Source organism: Nannospalax galili, unplaced genomic scaffold (assembly GCF_000622305.1).
Source record: "Nannospalax galili isolate Female #2095 unplaced genomic scaffold, S.galili_v1.0 scaffold385, whole genome shotgun sequence".
Lineage (NCBI taxonomy): Eukaryota > Metazoa > Chordata > Mammalia > Rodentia > Spalacidae > Nannospalax > Nannospalax galili.
Window position 1 is genome coordinate 1,994,047 of NW_008354956.1, and position 11,424 is coordinate 2,005,470.

The 11,424-nt window shown below is 56.3% G+C and overlaps 1 protein-coding gene across 4 annotated transcripts in view; it reads right to left on the reverse strand.

Moving 5' to 3' along the window:
- Positions 1-98: 98 nt before the first annotated feature.
- Positions 99-11,424, reverse strand: part of Sympk (symplekin) — a 36,866-nt gene continuing 25,540 nt past the window's right edge. For 2 of the 4 annotated variants that reach the window (XM_029555522.1, XM_029555523.1), the window contains 14 exons: positions 10,256-10,491; positions 9,525-9,606; positions 9,292-9,405; positions 8,303-8,450; positions 7,353-7,513; positions 6,012-6,120; positions 5,690-5,790; positions 5,299-5,389; positions 4,553-4,654; positions 2,201-2,388; positions 1,178-1,354; positions 944-1,039; positions 389-730; positions 101-303 (listed from right to left, as the gene is read on the reverse strand). In XM_029555522.1, the coding sequence (XP_029411382.1) occupies positions 175-303; positions 389-730; positions 944-1,039; positions 1,178-1,354; positions 2,201-2,388; positions 4,553-4,654; positions 5,299-5,389; positions 5,690-5,790; positions 6,012-6,120; positions 7,353-7,513; positions 8,303-8,450; positions 9,292-9,405; positions 9,525-9,606; positions 10,256-10,491 (2,076 nt within the window). In that variant the 3' untranslated portion in view covers positions 101-174. Of the gene's footprint in view, positions 304-388; positions 731-943; positions 1,040-1,177; positions 1,355-2,200; positions 2,389-4,552; positions 4,655-5,298; positions 5,390-5,689; positions 5,791-6,011; positions 6,121-7,352; positions 7,514-8,302; positions 8,451-9,291; positions 9,406-9,524; positions 9,607-10,255; positions 10,492-11,424 lie in introns of all 4 variants that reach the window. The other 2 variants (XM_008852063.2, XM_008852064.2) reach the window with 2 other exon arrangements.

Sequence of the window (11,424 nt, forward strand, 5' to 3'; positions counted from 1 at the left end):
CCCAGGCGCGGGGCGCCTGCAAGAGGAGTGGGGTGCGCGCAGGCGCCCCCTCCGGCCTTTCCGGACTCTGACCAGCGCGCGCAGAGAGGACACGGCAGGGCGCCCTGAGCCACCTCCTTTATTTAAGGCAAAGCTCCAGGTAGCCCGGCCCCTTCCCCACAAGCTGCCGCAGCGTCAGCTGTTCCCCTTGCTCTCCGGCTCCCCGGCTTCCAAGCTGGAGGTTTTCACCGCGTCGTCCCCAGCATGGGCGAGGTTCTGAGGGCTCCTCTCATCCTTGGGGGTCGGCACAACCGCTACTGCCTCCTGGTGGCCAGAGAAGGCAAGGGGCAGCAGGTCAAGACGAGGTGGCACCCTCGTCCCCATCCCGCGGCCCTGATCCTGCCCCTACCTTAGGCAGGGGTCCCTCGAGATTCGAGTCCAGGAGCGCGGTCTCGGCCAGTCCGGAGTCGTCGTCCACACTGATGAAGATGGCTGGGGTCTCACACTCGGGCCCCTCCTCCCGGAAATCCATAGCTTCCTCGGCCTGGGGAGGACCAGGGCGGGCCGAGGAGGACGACGACGAGGTGGCGGTCGGCGCTCCCACTCCGGTGGGCTTCAGCTTCTGCTCCTCCTCCAGCTGCCGCTTCAGGGCCTTCTCCTGGGCCAAGCGCAAGCCGATGAGGTCCTGAGTGGGCCGCGGGGCTGGGGCCGGGGCCGGGGCCGGCGCTAGAGCCAAGGGCTCCAGGTCATCCTGGGGCGGGAAGGGGCGCACAGCTCTGGGAGGGTGCCCATAAAGGATGGGGGAGACAGCCCACCAAGCTATTGGGAGCAAGAAGTATACGCTCCATAGGCTCTCTACTGGCACAGCAAGATGGCCCCTCCCATTCCGTTTTACCAGTTGCAGGCTTCAGAGCCGAGCCTTTTGGGATGAAGGACCCAGGTGGGTGGGCTGCAGCGCCCTCACCTCTTCCAGGGGCCCTGGAGGTGCTTCCTTGACTTCCGGCTCCTGCTTGCCACTGGCCTCCAAGATGGTCATGATGGAGTTGGGGATATGTGCTTGCTAGGTAAAGGGTAGGATAGGGTGCTGTGCAAATGAATGAGAGACCCTCTGGGGCACCCCATAACCCTGCATCCCCGCCCTTCGGTGGAAGTGCAGAGCCCCTTTCCACCCTGCCTGCTGAGCCCCGCCCTGAGGTACCTGGTGCGGGGTGAAGGAGCGCACGTGGGCCAGGAGTGGCTCCCTGAGCTCAGGGCACTTGTCAAAGACAGCACCCAGCTGCTGTGGTGGCAGCTGCAGGATGACCTGGAAGCTCTGGGGCTTGGTGCGTTGGCAGCATTTGATGAAGCCCTCCCACACTTTGGGATACTTCCACACCTGAACGGGGCAGGAGGGAGCTATTAGGAGCAGCCCTAGGCAGATCCCTATGGCCCAAGATCGGGGTCCACACCCTACACCCTGACATCTTCCTCTGGCTACATACACCTGCCTTCCCTCGAGGATGCTACTTTCCTTATCAGGAAGCTGGACCGGGAAGACAACCGAGATAAGAGACAGCACCAAGGTCCCCAATTTCTCCCCCAATCCAAATCGGCGCTAGACCAAGGGTTAGGCCAGCACCATGTCATGCTGTTCTCACAGCCGCCTCTAGAGGGCGCCACTGGCCGCGTTAAACAGGCTAGAGGCGCAGGGTCCCATTCAGGCTCAGGAGGGGGCAAGACTGGCCACAGGTATATCTAATTCCCCACCAGATGGGTGGGGCTGAGCCTGGTCTTTAGACTCAGCCTGGTCTAGCGGTGGGGGCTACCTTTGGTCATCATCACATGGTATTTCTAAAAGCCCTAATTTCTAGCTGGGCATGGTATTTCATGTTTGTAATCCCAGAAGTTGGGAGGTGAGTCAAGAAGATCATGAGTTTGATGCCTGCTTGACCTACATAGAGTGAGTTCTTGGCAAGACCCTGCCCCAAAAAACAAAAAGCACAAAAAAACCCCAAAAAACCAAACCCTAAATCTTGTCTGAGTGGCCGCCCATGATGCTCTCGTCGCATCCCTCCCCCCAGCTACTTTCACTGGCCACTCTGCAGCCACCAGTCAGAGAGGACACTGCAAGAGGCAGGGCAGGGGTCCCAGAGTCTGGATCCAGCTCCTAGGCCCTCTGGAATTCACTTCACTATGGTTCTTTCTCTGCCTACTGCCAGGGTAAATGGCCCAGGCAGGTTACCTGCTTCATGATGAGGCGAGACAGGATGTTCATAACGAAGCCCCCCAGGCGAGGGTACATGGTGAGGGACTGGATGACGGTCCTCATGAGCAGCATGGGCAGGGGACTCTGCTCCATCAGCTGCTGCATCACCACGGCCAGCACCTCCGATGTGTACACGTTCCGTTCCGCAAAGCACAGGTTGGTGGCTGCGGGGAGGCGGAGAGTGGGCCTGTCCTCCCTGCCGGGCTGTCCCCAGGGAAGTGGGAGCCCCACTGCCCAAACTTCCCCACCCCCAACTCTTAAAGGCTCCTTATGAAAGCACCTGTGGTCCTGTCCCCAAAATGACTGGGACAGGTGTGTCAAACCCCAGGGAACCCCATGCTTGGGCCATGGGGACACCTCAGTATCTTTGGGAGGACAGCCCTGAGGCGCCAGGGGACATACCAACTCCTAGGGTTTGCCTGGCCCAAAAGGGGCAGCAGAAACCTGCTGGATGGTTGGGGTTAGATGTCTGCTAGCCCCTTCTAGAAGGGACAGGTGGGCCTCCAGCAGAGGCTGACCCAGGCTAACAAGGGTATGATACTCAGTAGAGAAGCAGGGGAGAGAGGGACAAGGGGAGATGGGGCTGGGCACAGGAGGACCTAATTTAGCACCTAGCTCCAGCAGGATGCAGAAAGCTGTGACAACAGAGGATGCAGATCTTGCTTGGGGTCCTTCTCCAGGGAGTGGATGGCAGAGTTGGGGAAGACTGGGCTAATGGGGCTCCCAGGAGCTGTCTCTGAAGCCCTTCCCCAAACACCACTGGCCATGTTTAAGTGTCAACCAGGAAGTCTTTATTGAGCCAGGAGAGGTCCCCCAAATCCTCAAGGGCGGAGGGGAGGGTGGTCTTGCAAGGAGGGGACCCAAAGACAGGAGTGGGCACTGCAGGCAGTGGGACAAGCTGAAGGGGCAGAGAGGAGGCCAGCCAGGACTTGAGGGCTGCAGGTTGTGCGCCCTGCAGCTGCTCCAGTGCATGGTGATCTGAGAGCCCACTTAGGCCTGCCTTAGGCTTCCCACTCAAGTTTCTAATCCTTTCCATCCAGCAGCCTGAGGGGTCTTCCAAATGGCCAAAGTATCTTCCCTCCAAAGTACTGCACAAAGCCAAGGCCAGTTTCCTCCCTCAGCCCTAGACCCAGCCGGGCTCAGCTCACAGCCTCTACAGCTGGTTCCCCCACTGTCACCTCAACGAGCCCCCTTCCTGCTCAGGGGGCACTCCCTCCTCTGGTAAGCCCTTCCTGAATCCCACAGCAAGGCTAGGCCTTCAAACTGCACACTGTGAGCAGAGTACTAGACTGCTCTTGGGAGTGGGCTACTAGGGGGTGGGAGAGACAGACTCTTCTGTGCATCAAAGGGGTCAAGGAGGAGTGAGGGTGTAACTTGGTTGGTAGAACACTTGCCTAGTGTGTATGAGGCCCTGGGTTCATTCTCAGCATGCTAAAAAAATTTTTTTTAAAGACATATTTTTTTAAAATAAAGAATGTGTGGTGGTTGTATATAAGGGAAACTAAAGCCCATATCCCCTATCCGTGACCTTTGAGACACTTCCTGCTCCCTTTCCCTAGAGGCCTAGTGCCTGCAGTCCTGTCTTCACAAGCTCCTCTCCTGTCTGAGGAATTGCTGAGGAAGGCTATGGAAGAACCGCTGAAGAAGCCACTTCAGGCTGGAACAGGAAAGGCGGGGACAGAGGAAGCACACCCCAACACCCAGGGGAGTGGAGGAATCGGAGGACAGGGCGACAGGCAGGGCCCCCACCTCCTGGGAAAGAGCTGCTTCTGGCCCAAAGCCTGTGGAGGAGGGAAAGAGGATGGTCTTCCTAGGGGAGGCTGGTGGTGGGCAGAGCCCCTCTTGGCTCAGTAGGTTTTGCCCAGATCCTGTTTTCCATTACATGGCTTAGCTTCTGCGGAACTCCACGTCCTGTCTACACAGGAGCCATGTGGATGGCAGGAGCAGGCCACGGCATGAAGGGAGAGCCTGGCTTGGAGGGAGTGTCTGGGCTGCTGTGAGAGCAAAGCCAGTCAGACAGTCACCAACCCCTACCATGGAGGCCCTCAGCTGCCTTAACTCGGGCCTGGCACCTGTTTATACCTCTGTGGCTCTACTTCCTTCAGTTCCTTTGGGCCAGGGCAGGAGGGATGGCCCTCATTCCCTAGGACCACCTGATGCCAGGGTGCATGAGGCACCAATGTGTCTTACAAGGAGGGAAGGTAGGAAAGGACAGGGACAACAGTGAGTAGCAGTCCTCAATGTGGCATGTCCCAGCAAGGCCATGTGGTGGCCAAGGCCTAGGTTCCAGTCTGCAGGGTAGGCGCTGTGGGAACAGGGGTGCCTCACCTTTGATAATGGATTTCATGTCACACTTCACCGAGTCAATGTTGTGCAAAGCGATCAGGAGCTCTCCGGGGTTGAGCGGGGACAAGGCTGAGTTCCCTTCACCTGCAGTGGGTGGCAGTAGGGGAAGGAACAGAATGAAGGCCTAAGAGAAGAGGGGTGTGAGTCCCTAGACTCGGGGAGCAGAGAGTCCGGGTGAGGCACTCACTGCTTCCTGGGGGAGACAGAGAAAGCCACCTGAACTCTGTTGCTCTCCCTATCCCACTGTTAGGCCCCACTGTTCTCACTCCCCACTGGGTCGCGCATCCCAAAGGCAGGGCTGGGCCCAGCCATCCCAGCACTGAGTCCACACAGCACTGTGGGCAGGTGCAGGTTAGGGCTGGCTAGGGCAGGACCAGGCACTGGACTGAACAGTAAGTGGCTAGAACCTTCCACTGTGTTGGGACAGAGAAGTAGCCTCCTGCTGTGTGTGGTGGTGGTAACAGTGGTGGGGTAGAACTCAAAGGTGCTCTGAATACATCCCTCTGCTGTGTTCCTAACTGCAGCCACTGGGGACTACAGATGGAGGGTTGTTTCCACATCACTGGGTAATTTTTTTTGTTTTTTTTTGGTTGTTTGTTTCTTGGCATTTGAGACAAAATAACCCTGGCCTGAGGACACTGTAGCCTCCCTGGACCCTTCCCACCTCACTTCCTACCTGGCCAGGAGGGAAGCCAGGGGCCAGTTGGGCAGGGAGGGTGCACACCTACCATGCTGGGTGCCCAGCAGGCGGTTGAAGACCTCCCTCACCACAATGGGGTTGAGCTTGATGAGCTTGGGCAGGGCCTGGATCACTTCTTTCTAAAGGAACAAGGTGGGGGATAACAGTGGGTTGGATGCTGCCCCACCCCCTCACAATAAGCCCTACTTGCTCTCCCCAGCAAGGTCTCCAAGCCTTCTCTGATACCTTCCCTCTCCTCCAAACCTGCTGCCTGCCCCTTCAAGTGGACATTGTCCTCCTCATTCCCATCTCTACGGAGATGAGACATCATCGGTTTCACAACTCGCAAGGGGCAGTGCCTTGTTGGAACCCAGCACTTGAAGGGTGTGTCCCTGTCCCTGCAGGCCCTGAAGGGATCAGCCAGGCTGCTGGCTCCCTACCTTCTCCAGTCCATTGAGCACGGGGATGAGGAAGCGCACATCTGGGAGCCGCTTGTGGTAGAGGTCCCGGACCCGCTTCACCAATTCTGGAGAGGGTGGCACTGCAGGAAGACAGCAGAAAAACGGTTGGGGTGGTAGTAGGGAGCAGACTGGATGAGGTGAGCTCAGGGGAGGAGGCCTAGGCTGATGTGGAGGCAAGGTAGCACAACTCCAGAGCAGCCAACTGCAGCCTGATTTCTCAGATGCAGCTGACATAACTCTGCCCTAGACAGGGAATGTGATGCCCAAGGATGGGGGTAGGCGAAGGTGGGGCTCCAGGCACCTTTGTCTGTGAGGCTGTGCAGGCAGCGTGTGACCAGTGTCTCCGCCCCCTTGGGGCAGTTTTCCACCAGTAGTAGCAGCTCAGGTGAGTTCATGCCCATTCCTCGGATCTAGATGTGGAGATCAGGAGGACCAGATTTTAGTGAGAGCTTAAGGAGGCTGGAGGCATGCTGGGGTTAGGGGGAGTCCTGGGGGAGCACTGGGGAGGCTGGGATGGTGAGGGTCACTGGGTCTGAGTCTCAGCTCACAGCCTTGGACTGTGTGCGGTGTCCTCCTCGCAGGCTAGTCCCCTACTGTCTCAAATCTCAAATGCTCAAGCTGCACTGTAGGTGCCCAGGAGGGTGTTTCTGGCTCCTGCCCGCCTTCCTGTGACCGCTGTCATCCCAGCCTGGTTGAAAGTACAGGTCAGACTCAAGCCAGCAGTTGTTTCAAGATAAATGGCAGGAATAGCCAGGTGCCCTTAGAGCCCTCATCCACAGTATGAAGGACTCCTGGACACTTAATCCATCATTCCTGATTAGTACTGTTTGCTTTTTTCTTTCTTTGAGATTCACTGTAGCCCCGGCTGGCCTGGAACTCACTACATAGACCAGGCTGGTTTCAAACTCACAGAGAGAGAGAGAGGGAATCTGCCTGCATTTGATTCCCGAGTGCTGGGATTAAAGGCATGTGCCACCATGCCTGGCTTTTCTTTTCTGCAATGCTGGGGATGGAATCCATGCTTAAGCATGTTAGATAAGCTACACCCCTGGCCCTTCTCCCTGTTCCTATTGGTAATGTTCTATAATAAAGTCAGAAGGGCATGGCTGTTCACACCTGTAACCCCAGCACTCAGGAGGCTGAGGTAGAAGAATCTCTAGTCTGAGGTTAGTCTGGCCTATGCAGCATAGGTGGTGAGGCCCTGTGAAAAAACAGTCAGGGCAGCCACTTCACCTTCAGGTGCTGGCGGACTGCTGAGCTTTCTCCCAAGTGCCCTGTGGCTGTGGGGAGAAGGCAGAGGGAGCTAAAGCCTGCTGTTAATGGCACTCAGGAACACCAACAAAAGCCATTACGGTGGTTCAGATGCTGGGTGAGTGTACAGACTCCTTGCTGCTACTTGGGAGGGGCAGGGTATGACTGGACTGTACCCCCATGTTAGGGCACAGTGAGAACAGAGGCAGAGCATGAACCCAGGTGTACCCCACTCCAGACTCCACTGCTGGGCCACCCCATGACTCCTCATGAATGGCATAAGATGCACTCGAACCAGGGCCACAGAGGTAACAGCCCTCTGTGCCTAGCACTTGCTGGGGAGCAGGTGGATTTGGACTCTGCCCTGCCCAGGTGGGCTAAGGGGCCTCACCGGCTGCTCAATGACCCTGAGGACTGTCCGCTTGATGTCAGCAATGGCCTCGGTGTACACAGCCGCCAGCTCATGGATCAGCTTGTGGTTCTGAGGCAGGAGGGCCAGGTAGAGATACAGACACTGCTTCACAGTCTCCTCCGTCCAGGGGGCCGCCACCTCTGACAAGACAGTGCTGTGTGTCAATACTTCCTTCCCAGAGCTCTGTCCCCAGCATCTGTCCCTTCTCCGGGACCAGGACAGTGGGGAGAGGAGGTGGGTCAGGGAGGAGCAAGACCCCTCGACCTCCTCCAACCACCAAGCCCCAAGGCAGCTAGAAGGTGGGGACAGAAGTCCTCATCCTGGGGTTGGGGAATCAGCTCAGTGGTAGAGTTTGCCTAGCAAGCACAAGGCCCTGGTTCAGTTGGGTCCTCCACCAGGGGAAAAAAAACACCCCACAAAATAAAGTACAATTCTGACTCTGTTTCCTCCAAGCCCTGCCACGATTGCCTGTGCCTCAAGGTTAATGTCCTTACCCTGGCTATCTGCCAGGCACTGCAAGGGGCAGCCCACCTGCCTGCTGCACCTGGCCATCCTGCCACCCTCCATGCCAGTCACTTCTTACAGCCTCCAGAGGGGCCCTTGCTGCCAAGCCCTAGTGCCACTGCCTCCTCTGCGGGAACCACCATCTCTGCCTACATCTTCTCCTCCCTGAGCCTCACCCCCTCTCCTGTGAGGGCGTCCCACATCCCAGCCAGGCTTCTTGTCTGTAATTCTAGGGCCTGGGACTTTGCTGAGGGACGAGGTCTGAGATGGCCCAGGAACCCTGCCAGGCTGCTCTCCTGGTCCTCTGGGCCTTTCCCTGCTGCGGTCCCCTGTGGTCTGTCTTGGTCCTGTTCTCTGCCTACTGTCCAGCAGCCTCTAGCTGGCTTGGCAGGGCTCAACATGCACTGGATGGATCTGCATCAAACCTGTGTCCTTGTCAGCTCCAAACAGCACTGATGGCGGGTTGGGGTGGACCAGGAGCTGCAGGTAGTTGAGGGCAAATTTTTCCACATACTCTCGAAGCTGCTCCTTCTCATACATGCGCTTGATGAAGAGTAGGGCCTGGGAGCGCACCTGAAAGGACAGCGGACACGGTGAGGGGAGAGTGCAAATGGAGCCATGCTGTAAAGTGGCCCCACTGAGGAAGGCAAGGCTCAGGACAGTGCGCAGTGGCTGCTGCTGGGCCTGCAGCCGCGCTGTACAATCTCCTCAGCTGTCTCCACTTGCTGCCTTGCTCACTCCCTCTAGGCAGAGACAGCCATTCTGCATTCCTCAGTGGAGAAACTTCCTGCCAAATGAAACTTGGAACCGTGGGCACCCAACTGCCTTAGAAGGCCTCTGCTGGCTAAATCTTGTTTTATTCAGACACCATCTGCTAGGAGCCATGAGAACACCGTCTGGCCGTAGGCATGGCTTTGTCCCAAACAGCAGCACACGGCCAGAAGTGCTGCAATGAAGGTGTGCTGAGTGAACTCATGCTACCAGGGAGGAAGCTGGAGCAGGCATGGCTCCAGGGCCTGGCCAGCCACAGCTTGTACACATGTCCTGTCTAGAGCACACCTACTTTCCTGTCACAGTTATCTCACATGCCCCCTCTTCCAGGAGGCTTGTTGAACCCAGACTACATGGGTTCACATGCCGTTCTGCTCTGTGATCTTGCCTGTGATCACACGGGCTCCTCACTAGGTGGTGGAGCCCTAGGCTCCAGCCTTTTCTCCTTAAGAGAAACTCCTGGTGGGTGGAAGAAAGAAGGGACCTGCCTTCATTGAAGGCCACGTGCACACCCGGGAAGGGTTACTCAGCCCCTGGCTTCTACACAGCATCACACCAGGAGAAACCAAAACCAAACTTTCGAGAACAGAGAAGAGGCCAGCTGGCTGGGGATGGGAAAGCTCTGGCCTGAGCACAGGCTCACCTTGTCTTTCTCGTGTGAGCTGAGATCTAGGAGGACGTGCAGGTACTGGAACTGGCGGGACGGCCGCTTGAAAATCAGGTCTCGCAGCGTGGACATGCCCAAGTAGGTTCGGCTCTGGCAGGAGCATGGTGGGGAGCAGAGCTCAGCTCTACTGTCTCTTGCCTCCCCCTATCAGACCAAGTCTCAAGGACTAGGCCCTTGTGCTTCCCCTGCCCTAGCTGCAGTCTGCTCACCTCATCCTCACAGTACTTGCGAATCACTTCCAGGGCACTCTCTGTGATCAGCGGGGCCTCCAGCACCACCTTGGTGAAAATCCTGCCCAAGAAACACGTGTTTCTGGATTAAGTATAGCAAGGCAGTCTGCAACTCAGCAGCCCAACCATACACACAGTTCATCTACCCCCTGGGTCCAGAGCTTCAACAGGTTATGCTCCAAAGCTGAGAGCTGACAGATAGGGCAGGGATGTTCCCTCTCCCAGGCTACTTCTTGCTTTTGTGGTTGTAGGGATGCCAACTCAGGACTTTTTATTTATTTAATTTTGGTCTTTTTGAGACAGGGTCTCTCTGTAGCCCCAGCTGTCCTGGAAATCACTTTGTAGACCAGGCTGGCCTTGAACTCAGAGATCTGCCTGCCGATGCCTCGGGGTGCTGGGATAAAAGGTGTGCACCACCATGCCCAGCTATCTCAGGACTTCTTACATGCTATACAGGTGCTCTACCACTGAGCCATGCCACCAGCAGTGGGAGCTGTTAGGAAACAGGCTGAGAGAGTGACAGGCCACTCAGATCAAGTAGCAGAACTGGAAGCAAGCCCAGGGAACAGCCTTATAACATGGTCTGCACAAGCTTCTGGAGAGAGCAGGAAAAACAGAGACACAGAGGGACAGGGAAGACTGGCTTGGCAATCAGTAAAAAAGGGAAGCAGGATACAAGAGGGGAGATGGGCTCACAGCCACCCCCTCACCCATCCTTCTGGTCTGGTTTCTCTTGCAGGCCGGAGAGCAGGCGGATGAGGCAGTCCTCGTACTTGTCCAGAGTGCCCGAGGCCCCAGCTGCCAGATAGGCGTTGTACTCCTGGTAGAGCCAGGCGAAGGCCAGGTCCAGGCGGGCCCTGACATCCTCCAAGATGAAGGACAGCACCTCGGCCTTGAGGCCAGAATCGAACTGTGTTACCAGGCTGGCCAGGATCTTGATGCGCACCTGGGGGGGGGGGTGAGCAAGTGTGTCAAGTTCAATCACACCCTGCACTCCTACTGGGCTCAGGAACCCCAAGTGCAGACACAGTATACAGTGAGGGAGGAGCTGGGCATAGGGGTCATGGCTGTAGTCCCAGCACTAGGACGGTTGTGAGTTCAAGGCCAGTCTGGCAACAGGGTGAAGCCTTATTTCAGCAAACAAAGGAAGCAAGGAAGGCAGAATGAGGAGCCCTGCACGCAGCGCTGCCTCACTTGAATGGCAGGTAGACCAGGGAAGAAACTGGCTATTCCTCACCATCAAACCACACTGAGCTCCCAGGGGCAAGGAGAGGCTTTCTCACACACGAAACATGGCAAAAGACTCATCTGTCACCTCTGGGGGAGGGATAGGGTGCAGGAAGCAATCAAGAAAGACCATGTGCTATCTGTATGTTCTGGAACAGTGTTCTGTGGCACCAAGCATGGAATTCATGGCCTTACTCATGCTGGGTGCCAAGAGGTGTGTGTCCACACTCACACATCACATACACCATAATAAACAAAAATTTAAAAACAGAAAAAAAAAAACCAGCTGGAGAGATGGCAAAGATGTTAAGAGCATCTGCTGCTCTTTCAGAGGACCCGGGTTCAATTCCTGGTACCAACATAGCTAACAACTATCTTTAACTCCAATTCTAGGAGACGTGAAGCCTCTTCTCGTCTCCAAGGGTGCCTGAATATATATGGTGCACATAAACTCTCATGGGCAAACATACATACACATAAATAAATAACCTTTTTTTTTTTGAGACAGGGTCTTACTATGTAGCCCCAGCAGGAATGAAACTCACTATGTAGACCAGGCTGGCGTCGATCTGCCTGTCTCTGCCTCCTGAGAGCTGGAATTAAAGATTAAAGGTGTACAGCACCATACTTGGCTAAATAAATCTTTTTTAAA